The sequence below is a fragment of the Triplophysa rosa genome, linkage group LG14 (genome assembly GCF_024868665.1).
Source record: "Triplophysa rosa linkage group LG14, Trosa_1v2, whole genome shotgun sequence".
Taxonomy (NCBI): Eukaryota; Metazoa; Chordata; class Actinopteri; order Cypriniformes; family Nemacheilidae; genus Triplophysa; species Triplophysa rosa.
This window is the reverse complement of record NC_079903.1, coordinates 16410456-16431213: the sequence shown is the minus strand read 5'-3', so window position 1 is coordinate 16431213 and position 20758 is coordinate 16410456. Positions and strand designations below refer to the sequence as shown.

The window sequence follows — 20758 nt, the reverse complement described above, 5'->3', positions numbered from 1 at the left end:
ATGCATTTGACATACTGAAGGCTTTCATATAAAGTGAACATTTGGTTAAATTAGTTGTGATGACTATTATAACCCAAACAACAAAAGCACTCAAGCTAGTTCACTTGTCAGCAGAAGTATTATTAACATGCTCAGGGTTTGATTGAGGGGCTGTCTGGAGTGGTAATGGTCCTCCACATCTATTGGATTAGAGAAAGGATGTCGTTCACTATTAATCTGTAAAGCAGTAGGCAGCCTGGATCACTAAACGCTCTGCTTTCTGTCTGCCTGGGACTTGTCCCATTGTTCATCCTTTGCTGTGGGCACTGGAAACAAGCCACACTTTCCAGAATGAATCTCTTCTGCTTCTCTCTGGTAAGATGTGATTCACCTTCTCCGCTCTGTGGTTGATCGTGTGCGAGTGAAACTTGAACCGTCAGTGTATATGGACGTAATGAGAGCAGGCATGACGTTTAGCGTGCTTTACCTGTTGTTTTCTGACCGCCTGTTGATTGTTTATATTTTCTCATTGGTTAGGAGGCATGTAGAAATTGGGAACATGGGCTGTGGTCCATATTTGCAAGAGTTTAATATTTTAACTATTTTCTCAAGGGGTTATGCATTAAACGAAAGAGGAAACGTTTCTTTCTGTTTTAGTCAACACATACATTTTTTTGTTAAACAAAGTAAAACACAACTGTAAATGTGTTCTGACCTCACTGAGTATCTCTGACAGATGCTGGGTTGTTTTGCGCAATTCAGGATTAATGATGATCTTACTTCACTGAACTCATGCTGTTCCCATTTTCCATAAGCGAACAAATGCGACGTAGTTGCTTTGCTACTTTTGTGCTAATGTATTTCACTTAGGTTTTCAAGTAAATCAAAAACATTTTCAAGAAATCATAAAAACATGCATTTTTATTGGTTTAAAGCTAAAAAAAAACATGTGATGTCAATTCAAAAGGTCTTAAGGGGTTAATGCTCCTAAAATACCTTTTATTACACTTCATGCCAAATGTGCATAAAACTACTTCTACATAATAAGGTTTCATCAAAAAATCGAGCAAGCATCTATCTGCTTAGACATTCCTAGTAGAATATAGAAAAATAGTTTTCAGTAAAATGAATTTCCATTTAATAGATTATTGTCAAAATTCAGTAACAAATTCTAACTGTTATAGGAGGGCTCAATGGACAGTCTATACGAGGCGGTACAGGAGTCATGTGACGCCCAGGTTTACACCATCCCCTGCAGATCCTGCAGTCCAGCTGTTCCTTTAGACGACCACAACAAATGGAGGAGTGCAGGGCGTTGCATCTCCATGGTAACCAGAAGTATACAATATCAGACTTGATACTGTACTATAATGTCATGGAAAATGCATTGGGCATCCGTACATCAGCGTTGCAATAATAATATTTCATAAATGAACAAATGCTTAGATGTTTTCATGATAATAAAATAATAATAATGACTTTGAAAGTTTCTGCCATGACATGTCTTAATACTGTATTTATTATCAGGACATTTCACAAATCAACACAGACAACACAAAAAAGGCGAAAAGAAGGTAAGTGCTATTGGTGTTGGTAATGAAATGAGAGAAATCTTTGCTTATCTCTGAAATTGTACAGACTGCATCTTTTGCAGATGTCCCTTTAACAACACCTGTTAAAATTCAAAGTCAATGCTCTAAAACACTTTCCATCGTGTCATTTTTCAGCTCACTACAAAAGTCTGTCTCTGAAACTGAAGCTCTCGGTATGTCACATATTTTGAGAAACTCCCTGAACATCTTTCCTTCCTGTAAGACTTAACCCTACATTTCCTCATCTTCAAACAACGAGAAAAATCAAATAAAAGCAAAAACATTGCCGAGCCCTATATGAATAAACCTTTAATGGTCTTGCTTTGCTTCTGCAGATTGTACCGTCTGTACTAATTCCCTCTGGCAGGCCACCAGAAAGCAGGAAGATTTAGTCCTCTTGAGGAACAATCAGAATGAAGGTAAAACCGGTCTGAGGATTTGTGTTAAGCCTGACTAGATTTCATTTACCAGACACACAGCTAAGCAACATCCACTTACCATCAGCCAGTCAGGTCCTCAATGAGTTTCTGACTGTGTCGAATCCCATCTACAGTCAATGGAGAGTGAGACCAACACGAGCACAGTGTTGTAAGACATCAGCTTACACACAACACTTGCATGTTATTTGTTAGATTAAGACACAGCAGGATCTCTATTGACTTTATCTTCTCAGTACTGTGGAGGACTTTCACAGAAAATGTACAGTAGTGGGTGGTTGAATCATAATGTATGAATGTGTAAAAAACCTACGAACCACCTTCAGAGGTGTATAAAGACCTTACATAAGTGTTATGTTTTTATTACCTTAGAATGAGCTATTTTACATTGCGGGTCCCATTTTATGTAATTCGCCATGTTGTTTCTACAGTAGCCCTAAACGTACAAACTGCTCTACAGACCGCGTTTCATAAATGCGTTATCTCATTGGGCAAAGAAGCGAAAATTTGACGACATCTTAGTCCTGTGTCAGCCTCCAGCGCTTTAAAAGAGAGAGGAGAGGGGTGGAGTGAGGCATTGGTTGCAATTCGCAACCTCACCACTAGATGCCGCTAAATCTCATACACTGGACCTTTAAGATACAGCACATTACACAACTTTCACATGTATTTCATTTCAACTACCCATATGATATATATATATATATATATATATATTATAAATGTGTTTATTTTTCATTAGTGTTTTTTATTGTTGGGGGACATTTGCTGTAAAAACAGTAATGCGGGAGTCACACGGTACACGGCAGTCGCGTTTGTCCAGTTCATTTTCAAAGGGAAACATTTGGTAAGCGGCAAAACGCGGGCCACTTCGTTGACGGAGCGGAGGCGGTGCTCGTGCATCCAAAATCCTTCAACTTCCACGGGCACGGCTCTTTGCGGCAGGCGCAGCTGAAGATAAAAATATTTTATCTTTTTGTGAACGGCAGCCACATAGGCTTAAAGGTGAATGCCGCGCGGCAATTTCACAATACCGCGTGAATCCACCATAATGCTGTAAAAGTAACATACAGCAGTTATGCTGTCTTCATACTTGATTTCCTTGATTAAGCAGATTAAAATCACCACATGATATTTCCCCTTGTCAAATTATGCAGAGAAACAAAACAGGAAACAACGTGCTGAACCACAAAACTTTTCTCATACGGAATGTACTATTTAAAGCTCTGCACTAGTTAACCCCTTTTTGTTTGTATTACCAACGTTTCTATAGTGTCATGGTGTGATGTTATAAAGTCCTAGTGAAATTAATTTCTGAGTAAAAAACAAATAAGGTTAGAGTTTACTGTATAGTGACTTGATTTCTTGGTACTATTGTGTACTAGTTACATGAATTTATTTGTACGTTTCAGATTTGGTGAGAGCTCTAAGGAAGGCCGAATATTCTCAGACTCAGAGACACAGCTCTAGAAACACACAGCAAGATCTGTCTGTCCAGGTCAGGAAATTGTGACATTTGTGTCTGGCTGGAGTTACATTGCGGTTTTGACCTAGAAAAATAAAAAAAAGTGTTTAGATCCTTTTGTCACTTTACACGTAAAAAGACATCACATTTTATTGTTATTTTTTTTCTTTTATGGATATAATATTCATTCTGAAGAATGTAATTTAAGTCAATATCGGCCCCACATCAGAAAGAATAACATGTTAAGTTCAAACCCTCCATGCCAAGATGTCTCATGCCAGCTGCATGTGTTCTAATTGATCATTATGTATTACACATTGTACGTCAAAACGGGAACAAAAATGATAGCCGAATAAGGAAATACACACGTGTTTGATTGTATTGTTTGTTGTACAGATGGTTGGGTGATGTACAACATTTTGCCCAAATTAGGGATGCACCGAATCTAACATTCTTGGCCGAAGCCGAAGCCGAACATGATGTGAAACACTTGGCCGAAGGCCGAATAATACCGAACACCGAATATGGTTTTTGCATTTCTTCTATTTATTAAGCTATTTTTTCACTATTGCACAAACTGAATAGTCAAAATTTGCTTTTAAAAATTTGTCTTGCTTTTCAATAAAATACAATACAACTTAATATAAAATTGAGCAAAACAAAATACATTAAAACAAAAAATTTAATAGCCTATATTAATTAGGCCTATAACTGACTGGTAAAACTTAAAAGAATGTAATGTAAGTTACTCTGTACCCCTACAACAAAACAGTTCATTAAAAAGTGTCATTCCACATTAGGCCTATAAACTAAAAATACGAATAAACTAAAACTGTTGGATTATTATAGGCTACGATGCAAAATGATTGTAAGAAAAAAAAACATCGAACGCAAGCTATTCTGACTGATGCTGACTGACAACCATATCAGTTCACGTCTCTCCTGCAAACTCCGCCCACAAAAGCTGACTGTTCTCTGGTGCACTCGTGGCCGGGATGCACAGAACATACTTTGACAAGTTGTTTAGTACAGGGAACTGTGTGCGCGCGACCACTGTATGATGTCAAAGGATGTCGCGAGCGGCGGGGCTACTGTCAGACAGCCCGCTCCCGTCTGAAATAGCCACAAGTTACCGACCGGTAAAGACGCTTTCATTCGGAAATTTACTTCCGTGCGGCAAGTCCCGTGCTTTGTCTTTCTCTGACACCTTAAAATGCTCCACACACACACTGCCAAAATGTTTGCGGCATTAATAAAGCGCACGTCTCTCTCTCTCTCTCTCTCTCTCTCTCTGCGCTGGTTGCTAGTTGATCGTATCTCGAGTCATGTTCGGTAAAATTTATTCGGCCATTTCACATATTCGGCCGAATACCGAACATGCGTTTTTTGCTATTTTCGGCCGAATATATTCGGTGGCCGAACATTCGGTGCATCCCTAGCCCAAATGGCATTATATTCCCCCAATGCTGCAAAAAATTTTAAGCATAGTCAGAGGACCATGATAGAATTATATAGTTACATATAGCGATATTGTTAGCATAATAAAACAGTGGTATCACAACAAAACACAATACTTAGTAGACCTACATCTATTATGTCTGTCAACAGACTGAGACAGCAAACAGAGAAATGATGCCGCTCAATGGCACAAGATTTAAAAACGTTGATCGGAAGGTGAATCAAAGAGGGACCCCAACACACGACACAGCAGGTAAATGTGAATTAATATGATAATTGTATACTCAAAACAATTTCTGCCACACTAGAGTTTGCGCAGTGAAAAAGTGCCAATGTCATTCAAAGCTATTGATTTTTTATCTCTGTCTTTCAAAGGTGCCAAAGGAATGGTGCCTTTATTATTAGATGTAGGAGCACAGGTACATACACAAGAGAATTCTGTGGGGTCAAGGGTCATGGAGACAGCATCGTTCAGAAAACGCTGGAGCAACCCCGCTGAAACACCCCTGACCTGGGTACAAGCACATCCTTCCGGTCATTCCGTTGAATATCGAATCCACAGTTCTAACCGCTCAACATCCAAAAGCCCAAATCAAGGACATCAAATCAGTGTTCAGACCATAAAGAGAGACCCCTCCCCAAAAGGAGTTGTGCGATCGACAACCAATGTGGATTTCTGTGCGTCTAATGTAAGTCTTTTATATACAGTTTAAAACTGGGTATATACTGTATACACATAAATTGCTTTTTACTTAAAAAACGGTAACCGTTTTCAAATATATACGGCTAGATTACATTCAAATTACAAGACAGGTTGTTTAGTATGCTATTGAAGCATCATATTTGTGCAAAATTGGTCCTATACAAACTTATATAGAAATAATGCAATATAAGACTCACAAAGACCATCCTGGCATGCCATCCAGCTTTGGGGATTGAGAGGTTTTCGCACACATTAAACGGTTAAGACTTCATGTGGTGGTATAGAAACAGGAAAAACACAACACATTTGCTACAAATCCTAATCTTCAGTCATTATTTCCTGTTGTACACTGTAACTGGATCATCATTCAGGTTTTCTAGCATTGGATAATGGTAAACTGGCACAATATACTATATCTCTCTCATAAAATGAAACTAAGAGGTTAGTGAGGGTTGTTTGTTTCTGTGGGCTTGTGGTGCTTGAGGAAATAGATTATAATTGTATAATCCTGGATTTATATTGGCGGATTGAACACAGCTGGATTAGAGTGTTATTGTCCATAGACTTTATCGCTATTGGTCAGGTTTTATTCTCTGTTTCCAACAGCGGTATATATTGAAACAGTCCTTGTTCATTTGAAACACAGCTTAAACTTGAGAATTTAAGATATGTTGGATACGTTTCGTAAAAATTCCAAACGTAAATTGCAAAACGTTGCAAAAGTAGACAGGAAGTGTTTCGAGAGCATACGTCCTATTGCTTTGCATGCAGATGAACTTACTTCTCCAATATAGAGAGCCGATTTTGCAATTTGGGCAAAGGAAATAAAGGAATTTGGAAAAAAGATGCTTTCATATGTTTATATTTATATGTTTCTTTTTTTGTTTTTATTCGAAGTTTGCAATCTTAAAGGTCCAAGTAGAAGCACACAGAGTTTTACATTTATCCGAAGATCTGAGGACCCAGATCTTAAATTATGTTAACGGAACCTCCATGGAAATTTTGCCACAATGGTCCCACTTACAAAACGTGTGCTACTCGAAATGACTGTGAAGTGGTGAACCACAAAATGCATAGTCAAGCGCTCAGTGTTTTCCCCTGTAAAACTGATGCCACGATAATAGGCAGAACACGCATTGGCTCACATCCTGTGTGATTTAAGGAAGTTCTTATGCTACACCGTTCTGCTGAGACATTGCATTTTTACACTTTTGGAGACGTGAGGCAAAACCGCTAGTTTCAGATTATCATCCTGAGCTCAACATAAATCATTGAAGCAATGCTACAAAGAGCTGCCTCCAATGCTTCAGACAAACCAAAAAGTCTTAAACCTAAGGTAGGTTTTGTAATTGTGTCTTGTTGGAGACAAATGTGGAGTCAAATGTGAGTGACGTAATTGTACTATACAGTCATATTCCGGTAGAACTAATATATATGCAATTGAAAATTTGGACCTTGGTTTAAATTTAACATTATTTTGGTTTTGATTATTCATTATTTTGGATTCATTTAGATACTTATTTGTCATTTTCTTGTGGGAGTTTTTTTTTAATGCATTAGAAATCATTGAGATTTTTAGCTGATTAGACAATATTAAATTACAATGTTGACAACTGACATTTAATGTATTCAAAGTGCTGTAAAAATTCATAACCACTAAAACTGCACTGATAACCCTAGATTCTCAACTCATTAGTATTCATTAGACCATTGTGCTTTTTAAAAAATGTATTTTATGTGCGATGATGTTAAACAATTTATTTTTCTGTATATTAAATGTGGTCTGTTTTGATTCACACAGCGATCTACTAGTTTTGGAAGATTTGACACGTTCAGAAATCAACACTCTCCTTCAAAGCTTGAAGAAAATGGAACAACCGAGGTAGACATAGTTTACATTAGACAAAATATTTCAACTTGCAAATGTAGTTCTCAAAATGCTTTGAGCTGTGTCCTCAAAGACAAAACAATAAAACCCATTTCTATTGTAGTCAACAAGTCTTCTCATAACTAAAAGACAAAGAAGCTTTACCAACAGTACGCAGATGGAGTAACTTAAAACTTTTGTATGAAACAGGCAGAGAGTGAATCAACAGCAGAGAATTGCGAGAAACCGGGAAGTCTGGGCAAAAAGATGAAGGCTATCTCGATGACTATGCGTAAAAAGATGGGCAAGAAACACGTCAAATCTGGCTCAGAAGACATAGTGAGTCACACTCCGAGTTCCTCATATGATTACCAGCAGTGATTAAGCAACTCTAAATCTTTGACATCAGCGGTTCAGTGGACCGTGTATCATTATATCTGCAGAATAGTTGATAAAAAAACGGATATTTTAATTGACACAGGTAGATGACACGGAAGGAGAAGCAGAGAATGGGTCTCCAGTGGAGAAGAGCTCAGATCAGACCAGGAACTCATCAGAAAGTCTATGCAGTGGACGAAGCTCCTCCAGTAAGTATCTGTACACAATAATGCATGGCATTTTCTTGGGAATCACATTAAAATGTATTATACCCATTTATAAAAAAATAGCTTTGTTAATTTAAAGTGCCTAATCTTGAAAGCAACTTTCTACATTGGAATTAGGTGGTGTGGCTAGCAATTCAGACGTATCCAGTAACAGAGACAGTCTTAAACTGGAGGAGGATGTGACCTACACTGGGCAGTTTTGCGGACGAGCCAGAGTACATACAGACTTTGTCCCCAGTCCATATGACACAGACTCCCTCAAACTCAAGGTGAGATAAACACTGTGTTCTTGGTTCATTCTCTCATGTCATCTTAAAAAAGAACATATCAATTGCTAGGAAGAAGTTGTCGTTGATTATAGCAAGAGAACTGCATCTTTGTATCAATGAAATGTGTGTATTTTTATAGGTGGGAGACATTATCAACATCATTAGTAAGCCACCGATGGGCATATGGACCGGCTTGCTCACTAATAAAGTGGGAAATTTCAAGTTTATTTACGTGGATGTTCTACCAGAAAAAGAGAAGGAAGAAGAAGAGGCCCCAAAAATAAGACCTGTGAAAGTTTGCAAGAAACCACGACCCAATACACTGCTGGAGCTATTAGAGCGGCTTCATTTAGAGGTAAAACCAGACCGGAAATGATGCAATCAGATATTTGTATCTTTAATGATTAAATCCATGACGGCACACATACATGTGTGCAAATCAAAATAAATAAATAATAATCACTTTGACTAGAGAAACACTTGTTGCATGTTTTGTCATAGGAATATGCATCCTCGCTACTTCTGAATGGCTACCAGACAGTAGATGACCTCAAACATCTAAAGGAAAGACATTTGATCGAGCTGAATGTGACGGATCCAGATCACAGACACAGGTTGCTTGCTGCATCAGACTGTCTCTATGTCACAAGCAGTAAGTGTCATTACAGCAAGTTTGATTGACAGCTATCATTGAAATATTTCCATTTTAGGAAACACGATGAATACAATTTATGAAATAAACTGATTTTGTTCTCATCATGTTTGCATTTGTGAAATACCAGAAGTAGGTTACGAGGGCCTGTAGTTCTGAATGTCACAACATTTCTGTTTTAATTTAATCCGTAACGTTCTGTGCGGCGAAGAACGGCCGTTCCTGTAAATGCAGGTCGGGATTAATTGCTGTTTGGATGTGGGCTCGCTGTGTGAGCAGGTGGCACATGGCTGGGCTGCTCTGGCTTATATGAGTCTGGGATAATAACAAGGAAGACACACTGTCATTTAATTAACATTAATTTCATTTGGGTTTTCGGGCAAATGCAAACCTGATTTGTTAGGCAGAGATGAAATTAACCAGCAGGAGTTTATATGAGAGATTTAACCTTTCTTTGCTTCGCCCTACAGGAGACGAACAGGAAGAGATGAAGGGCGAGGAGGAAGACGAGGCTAATGACTGTCTCAGAGACTCGGGTTGTTTTATTCCTGCAGAATGTTCTGACAGCTGAGAGACACTCATGGAATAATGTGTCTTTCCTAACATGTATCACATTCATAAAGCTACACACACAGTCACAAAACTTTGTTAGGATGTGTTCTGTTGTCACTATATGCGTTTAAGAATTTTAATTTAGATGTACTTTGTATTTTCTGCTTCGTGTTAATGTAGCTTTTTGCTTTTTGTAGCTTTTAACATTTTTACAAGTGTGTATGTTTGTTTTGCTACATGAATTGTATATAACACAAATATTAATAAACTATTTATTCTGGAGCCATGATTTAATCATTTAATTATTCAAATGAATTCATTCATTTAGCTGTTTTTTTATGGACACAGCTTCCTCAGACCTTGAAGAAATTTGCCATTTGTTTTACAAAACTGTTTGGCTTTGGCACTTGGTAGGATTTGTTAGTCCTGTGCTTTAAGGCTGGTTAATATTTTCACAACAATCCTCTGATCAAAATGCTAACGTCTATTACTGCTAACTGGAAATAATATTGATGTCAATTTTTTTTGTCAGATGTCAAAGTTTTGAGGGGACTAACAAATGTCACCTGATAATTTAAACCAACCAAAGATAAATCTAAAGCAATTCATAGACACAATAAATGATATTATGTTTGTACTCTGAAAAGAGTTTTAATGTGTCCACGCAAGAAACACTCTTACTTTGGCAGGTTGTCACGTAACGTTCATAGACGCTGTTTCTGCCGGTGAGTGCTCAACCCTGCACGCGGCCACGCTGCCAAATATGGTAAAAATAGTAACGTTAATAATTGAGTAAGGTGCTTGCACTAACACATAAAGATATGCAATAAATAAAAAAAAGCGTGTTTGTCTCGCGAAGAGAAAACCACTGACGTACCTCGTGCATTTCCGTGCGTGCTCGGCCATTTCCGCAAGTGGTACTGTGGGTCGGCGCCTACGCTCCATGCCCTGGAAAAATGCACTGTAGATCAAAATAATTTTAATAGATTAATTTAATGATTAATAATGTTTTTAGTTGATTGATCATTTAGTGATTCATAATGCTAAACTTTCATAATTCGCAAATGAAAGAATAGCATCAAACGTCACTTTTTTGCAAACACACAAATATATATATTTTTCATATTCTATTTTACTACAAGATTTATATTTTCTATACATTTAGCATTAGTTGTCGTTTAATAAAAATAAACATAACAGGAAAACGTGCAAAAGTCCTCAAAGACCCCTTTGCATTATGGGACATGTATTTCGCGCAGTCACGCCTCAGCTTACGTTGCTTTCATGGCATTGTTGAGAACAACTACAACCTCCATCAGCACACAGCAGTCAGCGTTAAGTTGACGTGTATATGTACGCATATATGACTCTGCCGGCTAGTAGGTAAAGTCGGCACAGATACTAAAAGAACATCTGTTATTAAGCTTTTCGTAACATATCGGATTGAAGACATGGCTGGGGAAATGTCCATTATAGGTGAGTGTTAAATCAAAACTCAGACAACCGGCTAGCGTTATGTTAAAATGTACAAAATAACTGTACTTTTCTGTAGCTATCAGCTAGAAACCAAACTGACGCAGTTGGTGTCCCGAGTAACAGTAACGTTATATGAGAATGAATGACGATTGAAATTAAACGTGTTAAAATCGTAGTATTCAAATATAGACATTATTCGGTAAAACGATCTAATATTATGTATGATACACTTAAAATCTGCAAGACTAATCTCACAAGCTTTCTTTCTGTTCCTGTTTTTACCCCCACAGGTTCTGTCATCCTTGCATTATTTCTAGCGGGGTATTTGGGGCAACAGTACCTGCCTCCTCCAACGCCCAGGGTCATTGGGTTGGATCTTGGAACTACATTTTGCTCCGTGGGAGTGTTTCATCCTGGCACAGGGGAGGTTGAAGTTATAGGGGATGAGAAGGGTCACAGAAGCATCCCTAGCGTGGTTACGTTCACCCCCACTGGTGTGTTTTCTGGGCACGAGGGACTGGAATTATCCGACATACCTCCTCAAAACACAATCTACGATGCCAAGAGATTCATAGGGAAGATTTTTGACCGCAAGAATTTAGAGCAAGAGAGCGCACGATATCCGTTCAAGGTAAAAGTGTTACCTGCAGAGAGCCCTTGATTGCTACTTATATGAAGTAAGGTGTATTTAAAATCTATTGTCTTTCTGGTTCCAGGTAGTATTTAACAACGGGAGTGCTGAATTTTTGGTTTCTACAAATAGCACCTTCACAGTTACTCCCGAATTCATCGCATCCCGACTCCTGCTGAAAATGAAACAGACGGCAGAGAAACAACTGGGAATTCCAATTGAAAAAGCAGTTATATCCGTGCCGGCAGAGTTTGATGAGAGGCAAAGAAACTACACCATAAGAGCTGCCAACCTCGCTGGTCAGCTTACTGTTTTCAAGACAAATGTTTTTTACAGATACTCACTTTTTGAACCAAATGCTGTAGTCTTTCTCATCATGCAGGGCTGGATATTCTGCGGGTGATCAATGAACCCACTGCAGCAGCAATGGCTTATGGACTTCATAAAGCAGAAGTGTTTAATGTGCTGGTGGTGGACCTGGGAGGTGGAACACTGGATGTGTCTCTGCTCAATAAACAGGGTGGCATGTTCCTCACCAGAGCAATGGCTGGTCAGTATAAATTACACACTGTGGTGTGCCATATATGTTTGAGCCAAATGAATATTCACGATTTCATTTAAGCATATGGTGACCATAAAGTCTCTCCATAGGTAATAACAAGCTCGGCGGGCAGGACTTCACCCAGCGTTTGTTGCAGTATGCAACAGATCGAGTGCGACAGCAATACGGTGTTCCCCCCACGCTCAAAGACGACATCCACCTTCTCCGGCAGGCCGTGGAGGTGGCCAAGCTCAACCTCACCCAGGAATCTCATGTGCTACTCAAAGTTCCTCTTCGCCTGCAGACAACGGGTGTGAAGGGAGAGCAGGAGGAGAAAGTCCTGTTTCAAGAGGAGCTGACTCGTGAACTCTTTGAGGATCTAAACGCAGATCTCTTCCAGAAGATTCTGGCACCCATTCGGACTGTGCTTTTAGAGGGCCATTTAGAGAAAGAGGAGGTGGATGAGATCGTTCTGGTTGGAGGGTCTACGAGGATCCCCCGCATAAAACAGATTATTAAGGAGTACTTTGGGAAGGAGCCAAACACATCTGTGGACCCTGACCTTGCTGTAGTGACTGGCGTGGCTATTCAGGCAGGCATTATGGGCGGCTCTTGGCCCCTGCAGGTCAGCGCTATTGAAATTCCAAACAGGCACCTTCGCAAGACCAACTTCAGCTGATGGAGAGACTAGAATTTCTGCTTTGTCATATGACTGTTGTTTGCCAGAAAACCAAAACCTGGTTAAATGACATATGTCTTTGTCTTTTTAAATGCCTTCGCTTTGCAATTCTTGTCATCGAGCAAAAAATAACGCTTACTGAAGTATTTGTACTTTTTGCACTCATTGGCCCAACTTTATCATCAGCACAGAGTCTGGGTATTTATTTAGTTCAGTCCATTATATAAAGTTTTTCTCCTGTTATCCTGAGGGAGTGTCTGCTTGGGATTTTATTCACAATGACTGTTGGTCAGTTTATTGGCATCTGTGTGCCTGTTAACTGGTACTAACTGTGCAATAAACCTTTTTTCAACTGGACTGTTTTCAGGGAATAGCTCTTTGTATGTTACTGTGACTAATCATTCCAGTCTCTATTTATTTATTTATTTGCCAAAGTTAGCCGTTTATTTCAGCTAGCTGTTTACTGAAGCTGTGCTTGTGCCTTTTTAGCATTGCCATAGTCTGTTCAATGTAAACAGCAGATTAAGCATTGTTTTTATGTATGTCCAGTTTTTATCACCAGAAACATTAAATAAAGTTAAGAGTTTAAAAGATAGTTAACCTAAAATAAATATTCTATCATCATTTATTCACCTTCATGTCATTCAAAAATTGTACGAATCTTCTGTGGAATACAAAAGGAGATATTTTTGGAAACATCTAGTATTGTTTGGTTATAAATGTTCTTCAAAATATGTTTTGTGTTCTGGAGAAGAAAGTCATACGGGTTTGGAATGACAAGAACTTTAATTTTGGGGTGAACTGTCCCCTTTAAAAACCATTCAGTTATCTGAAATGTACAAACATTGCTATTTGTTTACATGAAAGCAAGCTAACGCTTTTTATAAGAATGTTGTTTTAAATATATGTGTATATATACATAAATGTATATTGTATAATTTAAGATTTAAATGTTTTGTTAATGGACCAACTTGGGAAAAATCTAGAGACTTGAAGTTTTTTGGTATATAGTTTGTATAATATCTAAAGCTGAAATCAACCCGAAACATGGTCGAACGTGATCACAGATTATGCGCTTTACAGAGAAGTTTAGTTTAATATGGGTATAAGGCACATATGAGGGGGGTGAAAATGTGATATTTGTCAGTATCAATGTGTTTGCACTTGGAATGCATGAGGGATAGAAAACATTCTACATGTCTATTTTTGTACAATCCTATTGCATTTCAATTGTTGCACTGTTGTATTGCCTTTGCATTATTAAAAACCTGAGTCCTTTTATTTTCTATTCTTTCTGTGACTCGTAGAAAAACAAAGACTGTAAAACCAGCAGTTTTTTATTGATTGACCCCTGAAACACATCAATACAAAATAAAAACAGCACAATCATTCAAACCTCTGTCCTCTGTGACGACAATCCACTGTAAACAATGTCACATCTTACATTTACCATAGTAATGAAGGGGTCATGACCTCACTCAATAGGAAGCCCTGTACAAAGTATTTATTACATGAAATGCCATTTTAATAATCAAGAGGCTTGAAAGAAGACAAAATGACAATGTAACAAAATTCACTGAACAATATTTAGACGCATATATAATCTAAGACGGTGTTATCTTAAATATTGCACTGCATTAAAATTCCAAGCCAGTTTCCATATAAACAGTGTTAAACTACATCTAAAGTTTTAATTACCATTTTACGCCTAGTCTGGCTTTTTATCTTTGTTTAAAGTTTGTTCATAACAAACCACAGAGATTAAAAATCTAAATATATGCAAAGTCTTCTTGTTGTCTAACATGGTATATAAAATAATACGATTGTAAGGCTGGGTGATTTCCTCCCAAAATGACACAACTCAACCACATGCAAAATGTTAACTTTGCTAAATAGGTTTACATCATCAGAAGGATAAAGGCAGGCACAGTGTAAACACCTGTTTGCTCATTCTTTCAATTCACAACAATTTGAACAGAAGGCATCATTAGACTTTGAATACCACATCAAATTGGAACACAAAAAAAACTGGCATAAGTTATATTCCACATCAGCTGTCTATGGAAGATTAGACAAAATAAAATCCTCAATAACCGACAGATAAAATCCACAAGGTTATTACAGGCATGCTTGCAATACGAAGCAAGTAATGAGCATCCCAGCGTTTACTTAAGCATTTAGTGGGGACAGAGGCCACAAATTTTGGTAAAACTCGTAAGAACTGCACTCTAGAACAGAACACTACTGTTTCTGGCCCACAATTTAGAACAAGCAATGTAACGGCAGAAGAAAAATAAAAGAACGTTTTTTCTGTACATGGGTCCATCATAAACGGCAGACTGTTCAGTAGTTCAGAGGAGATGCCACAACAAACTGGATCAGACCGCAATGTAGTTTTTCCAAAAAGAAATCAGAACACTGGCTGACCAATGTGACCCGTGTCTTTTGGTCCACTAGTCAATGAGCAATGATTTAATTGGTGTAGAAGTTATACCCATTTTCCATATACGGCTCATCGCTGTTGACTCCATTGCTCACCTCTGTGAAATGATAGGAGAATGAGAAGACAAGGCAATATGTTAATAAAATGTATAACTGATGTTATACATATATGCAAAAAAAACCCCGGAGAAACTTTAATCACACACCATAGACTCTGCGTAGACATTACTTTTAGGCTTCATAGGTGTGTTCCCAACACCGTTTACCAACAGTAGACAAATATTTGCTACCCAATACGGTTTTACCTTTTAGATGACCTTTTAGTCTTGTGTTAAAAACAAGGTAATCGAGTTTCTACGTAGATCATTTTAGTTCAGTTATTTATGAGATTCCATAATTTTAGGACGGTGCCTTAAAGGGTAGCTACCTACAGTAGTGAGCAGGGCAGTTTTCAAGCCTTAACTCTTCTGTGTAATTTGAACCCATCTGAATGATCAGGCAGTTCTAAACACCCCCATACTCACCACATGCAGTCCACAGTCACCAAGTCATTGATGCTACAGCCCTGCATGAGCTAGTAGAGGTGTGGGATGTCAGCGGAGTATGGAATGACGCACTGATGGATGAATGGATGCAGGAGGATGGGGGACGGTAAAATACAGGAGGGAGAAAGGTGGGAATGAGATTGAAGGATGGAAGGATGCGGCCACAGATGGGATGATAGAGGACTCAAGCCCGGGGATAGACAGCTACCGTGGCTGATCTTAGAGACGAGGTTTAAAAGAAACACACACAGAGAGGCATGCAAATACAACTTGGGACACATGCACCAACCACACCAACCATTAGACAAAACATTGTATGAGAGATCTCACCAGAGAAGATGAGCTTCTCCTTCATGATGTTGACGTCTCGGCTGGATCTTCTGACGGCTGCACTCAGCATGATCTGCTCTGGGTTGTAGCTACGCATCCCGCTCATTCTCCACCTGTGATCACATGTGCACACAAGCACACGCAGGTTAAACCCATAACCAGAATCATCAGTAGAAGTGTTTTTTTTTTTGTGGACAATCTAACTCCTGAATCTCAGCGATTTATGAATTTGATAGATGGACTATATTTATAAACTCTGAGATTTAAAGTACAGTGTACTTCACCGTACTGTACTTAGAGATCATTTACTGAACTCTGTATGACTTGGTGTTTTTATTTGTAGTGACCATCTGTTCAAAATTGTTCAAAGTATATTTTTAATCTGATAACACCATTTAATCTGATGCCATCTGTCAAAACGGACATTTCGAAGTTCTGTCAATTCACAACAAGACCGCTAATTTATAAATCATGTCATTCATGTACAACGTAAATTTATTTTAGTTACCATGTTATAAATCAATCCACCACAACTAAAATAAAAGCAAGCTACAATGCATTTTTAAAAGAGTGTCACCCTCTAGTGGATCAGAACAGAAATAGACGCATACTTCCTGTTAGCCAGCGCTCCCAAAATCCCTCAATTATATCTTGATGAAAATAGTTTTAAGTGAAAATACTCCACGTGTGGGCTGTGGTTTAGTGAAACAAGTTAGTGGTAGCATTGACAACAAAATATGGTAGAGAGAAAGACAGATAGAAACAAGGTTATATAGAGAAAATGGGGCAAGAAAAGGAAATACACAGTGGCAGCGTGGGCCAACAGTAGTGACCCAATTACCTGATCATGTGATAGCTGAGAGATGCCAGAATGCAGCAGAGAAGAGAAGCATGCACATCAGGCAGAGAGCGAGGAAGAGGAGGAGAGGTTCAAGAGAAGCAAAATATTAAAAAGACAGGGAGAGAATCAAGACGTCAGTTCAGAAAAAAGCAGATGCACGTGTCACTATGGCAAGCGCAGCAAACGCAGAGAATCCACAGAGCCTCATTGTATTTGACACAATAATTCACAATTAGGAGAAAACATTTACCAGTGATGCTGTAAATTATCAAATAAATATATTTGATTAATTATACATTGTATATTTTATTTGAAAGATAGACAGAAAGTGCACACTGCACATATAGGTGCAGCATTATAGTTGTATTGTATTAAATCAATAAACAAAAGAAAACAAGACCAATCAAACTAGCGCACACTTACTTCTGGAATATAAATATTCCCATAACTACAGCAAAAGAGATGAGATCAGTGGAGATCCATATCAAACGGTACTCTTCTGGACTCTGAAACGAAACAAATACTAATGACGCAAACGCACCACTAGATGGCACTATGTATAAAGCAAATGAATGTAACACCAACTAATATTTACACAATCAAGAAAAATTATTCCTTTTCAATACAAGACAGCAAAGAGCATTGTCCTGTAAAAACGTAAAATATACCATATTTATTTATGGTTTAGGGTCTATAGTAGATTTAGAAATGGTCTTAAAGGGGTCATATGGCGCGAAAACTAGTTTTTCTGTGTCTTTGGTGTGTCGGCCATGCATGTATTGCAAAAATGAAAGTGTCGGAACAAAAGATGCATTCTATCTAAAAGCGAATGCTCACCCAGACCTGCCTGAAACGCCTCGTGTAACCACACCCCCAAAAATCTATGTCAGTTCGGGGTGTGATTTGACTAAGACCGCCCAAATGTATAAGCAAGTAAGGTGGGCGTACCTGTCAGCACAATTGCTTTGGAAACTGATGTTCAAATATGGTAAGATGCGTTACATTTCCGTCACAAGCTTGCAGTATTCGACCAATCACTTAATGCACTGGTTAACTGGCCAATCATAGCACACCTCACTTTTTACAGCGATGAGCTTTGTTAAAAATCTGCGCGTTTCAGAGAGGCGGGGCAAAGAGGAGATACAAACATGCACGGTATGTGGAAATACAGCGTTTTTTAACCTTAAATCGTGTATACACATTGCATTACATCTAAAACAAATGATAACATTCGTTTTAGCCGTGTCATATGACACCTTTAAAACATGCAAATCATACATAACATCTTAAATTTTATAAAAGAATCACATAATATCCCAAAATATCACAAGGTATAGTGTATATTTAAATTTATGACAAAAGCACAAATGCAGCAGATGCACAACGATGAGATATCAGGCCAAGTGACAGCTTGGTGTCATTGGACAGTATTTTCACTGCCTAATGAAGTAGCAGATCTGGGCTTTATACCATGAGCCAGAGTGGAGAGTGCAGCTTCCTCAACACCTGCGGAGCTTCCGAGGAGACGGTCGGCACCCCGCCGCACCACAGCAGAGAATAGAGCCACGGCTCATTCACCGAATACAGGATCAGACTGATGTTGTGTTCATTATAGAGCCTATACAAACAAACACATGTACAGAGACAGATGAACACACTTAACTGGGGAACAAAGGCCTATTCACACCACGTGCATCACACATTTTCAGTTTATTTTCTTTCTTTGCTTGTGTTCCCAAACTGTTCTCTATATATGAGAACAGGTGGTGTGAAAGTAGGGCAGGAGTGTACCGGACGTCATGCCCAGACGCTTGATTGTAGCGCAGCAGGAGACCACCGATGCCTTTATGATGAAGTGTGTTGAGGGGCAGCATCTGCAAGGAGGTCTGCTGTAAACCTGGAGCCACCCGCCTCACCATCTCTCTGTCACTGTCCACGGTCCACATCACCTACACATACACACACAAAACTAGATGTAAACGAAAGAAGCTCAATTTGTGCAAATTTCTACATTTTATTTACTTACAATGAACAGCAAAATAACAAAATAGAAAAGTTTGTCATTGTAAAGCAATGAAATTAAAACACAAAGTAACAACGTGGTTTTCTTCTTAATTTTCTTTTGCACGGCTAGGGGGCGCTACATCCCAACACATTTAAAGGTATAGACATTTAAATTGCGCTTAAATATATTTGTTTTACCCCAGGCCAAAAACAACGAACGTTTCAGTAGTAAATGTGAGCATCACTGCCTCAACACACTAACCTGCCGCTGTGGTATGCCTGACCTCAGAACAGTGTCCAGGGTGAGGTTGACCCAGTCGTGGTAGTGGGGATGGCCGGGCGGCGGTCTGCGTAGCGTGAATATAGCCAAGCTCCGCGACCGAGCCGCTAGTTTGAGCATCTGTTCAAGGCTGCACACTGTCTGGTTCCCCACTAACCAGCGTTCAGATGGTGACATGTATTTCACGGCCCAGAAGGGATCATCCTGTGTTATATAAAATCAGTAATAGTTTAGAGTAACAGCTCTAAACAAAGACAAAATATATAGTCTGTGTCTGATATATAGTCTTTATTATGAATATTATGAATGAATGAATGGAAATCAAAATCATTCATTAATGCAGTATTAGGCAGAAAACTATTTAGGGCGGGGCTTGATTTTATCCATCAGGGTGAAAACAAATGCTGATAGACAGTTCTGAATAATATAACATAAAAACATAGTACTCTTTCAGACACCATTTCGAGCCAAAATGGCACACACCTTCAGAAACCACTCGCCAGCGTTCAGCGAGCGCAGATCAGTCCAGTTAAAGAATGAGGCGTCGTCGTACTGTCTCTCTGGAAACACTCTTTTCACATCGGTGGTTCTCCTGAACGTCCGGTCTCTCATGAGGAAGGGCACACCATCTAGACTGCAGCCAGAGACAGTTACACAGCGGTGTATGTGATTAGACAGCACTTATATGCAACTGAGAAAGCTCTTCCATTAGGGCTCAACCTGCCACTACTGCTAGGTAATATTCAATGATAAGAGAGAATAAAAGTTGGGCGTGGCCTTGTGGCGTGATTGGCAGAAAAACATCCAAATGCAAACACTTAAATGTCCTTAACCAAGAAAAAAAAAAATCGCAAACAACAGATGGACAACTTCTGCTCCATTATCTAAAGATATGTGTTAAGCAGGCAGGGTAGATTATAGCTTAAGGGACTTTTCAATTACCATGTACTCTGGTGGGCAAGAGACATCACGCCACCCTCTCATTACAGCAGTCTCACAATGTCACAAGGATTCACACACTCAGATAAACATCGTGGCCTTGTGCCTTTAGATCTGACACACGCGCGCACACACACAGCTGTGTACTTTGTTGAATTAACTGTACCAAGAGGAGAAGAATAAGACTAAATGAAAAAACGAATACCTGATGGTCACATCCGCCTCCAGGCCGCTGACGTTCCTCTGTAGAGCTCTGTGAAAGGACAGGAGAGTGTTCTCTGGAGCTATCTGTAAACAAATAAAGATGACCTATAAGTAAAGACAAAAAATCAATATTTTTATGCATTATGAATTTAGAGACCTGCAAAAATACGGTCTCATCAAGGATTAATATAATTTGGTTTTTAGTTTTATTGCGGTTTTATTAATATCTTAAAGGTGCAGTTTGTAACAATTTTGCAGTAAAATTTT

The 20758-nt window shown here is 38.8% G+C and overlaps 3 protein-coding genes across 7 annotated transcripts in view; 2 read left to right on the top strand and 1 right to left on the bottom strand.

Moving 5' to 3' along the window:
• Positions 1 to 227: 227 nt before the first annotated feature.
• On the top strand, positions 228 to 9861 carry samsn1a (SAM domain, SH3 domain and nuclear localisation signals 1a). Of its 2 annotated transcripts, none has more exons than XM_057350275.1 (15): positions 228 to 354; positions 1164 to 1307; positions 1507 to 1553; positions 1707 to 1744; positions 1907 to 1990; positions 3421 to 3506; positions 5082 to 5184; positions 5307 to 5620; positions 7436 to 7516; positions 7712 to 7840; positions 7983 to 8088; positions 8224 to 8375; positions 8515 to 8730; positions 8877 to 9027; positions 9498 to 9861. In XM_057350275.1, exons 1-15 carry the CDS (start codon positions 331 to 333, stop codon positions 9596 to 9598), a joined length of 1776 nt encoding a protein of 591 aa, XP_057206258.1. In that variant the 5' UTR covers positions 228 to 330; the 3' UTR covers positions 9599 to 9861. The 2 variants fall into 2 exon arrangements, with proteins under 2 accessions (XP_057206258.1, XP_057206257.1); XM_057350274.1 differs by having other exon boundaries at positions 1707 to 1789.
• Positions 9862 to 10924: 1063 nt separating this feature from the next.
• Positions 10925 to 14206, top strand: hspa13 (heat shock protein 70 family, member 13). Its single transcript, XM_057350866.1, has 5 exons — positions 10925 to 11055; positions 11346 to 11686; positions 11772 to 11985; positions 12069 to 12236; positions 12338 to 14206. The coding sequence occupies exons 1-5, from the start codon at positions 11031 to 11033 to the stop codon at positions 12904 to 12906; spliced, it is 1317 nt and encodes a 438-aa protein (XP_057206849.1). The 5' UTR covers positions 10925 to 11030; the 3' UTR covers positions 12907 to 14206.
• A 19-nt stretch (positions 14207 to 14225) lies between these two features.
• gdpd5b (glycerophosphodiester phosphodiesterase domain containing 5b) overlaps positions 14226 to 20758 on the bottom strand; it is a 40813-nt gene continuing 34280 nt past the window's right edge. Inside the window, exons 9-18 of one of the 4 annotated variants that reach the window (XR_008964291.1) lie at positions 20493 to 20575; positions 19832 to 19982; positions 19331 to 19552; positions 18856 to 19013; positions 18535 to 18682; positions 17488 to 17570; positions 17065 to 17079; positions 16224 to 16336; positions 15873 to 16111; positions 14226 to 15446 (exon numbers count right to left, since the gene is read on the bottom strand). Coding sequence is in view for 2 of the 4 variants with exons in the window: in XM_057350864.1 (XP_057206847.1) it covers positions 15379 to 15446; positions 16224 to 16336; positions 17065 to 17079; positions 17488 to 17570; positions 18535 to 18682; positions 18856 to 19013; positions 19331 to 19552; positions 19832 to 19982; positions 20493 to 20575 (1041 nt within the window). In the remaining 2 variants the exon portion in view is untranslated. The remainder of the gene's footprint in view (positions 15447 to 15872; positions 16112 to 16223; positions 16337 to 17064; positions 17080 to 17487; positions 17571 to 18534; positions 18683 to 18855; positions 19014 to 19330; positions 19553 to 19831; positions 19983 to 20492; positions 20576 to 20758) is intronic. The other 3 variants (XR_008964290.1, XM_057350864.1, XM_057350865.1) reach the window with 3 other exon arrangements.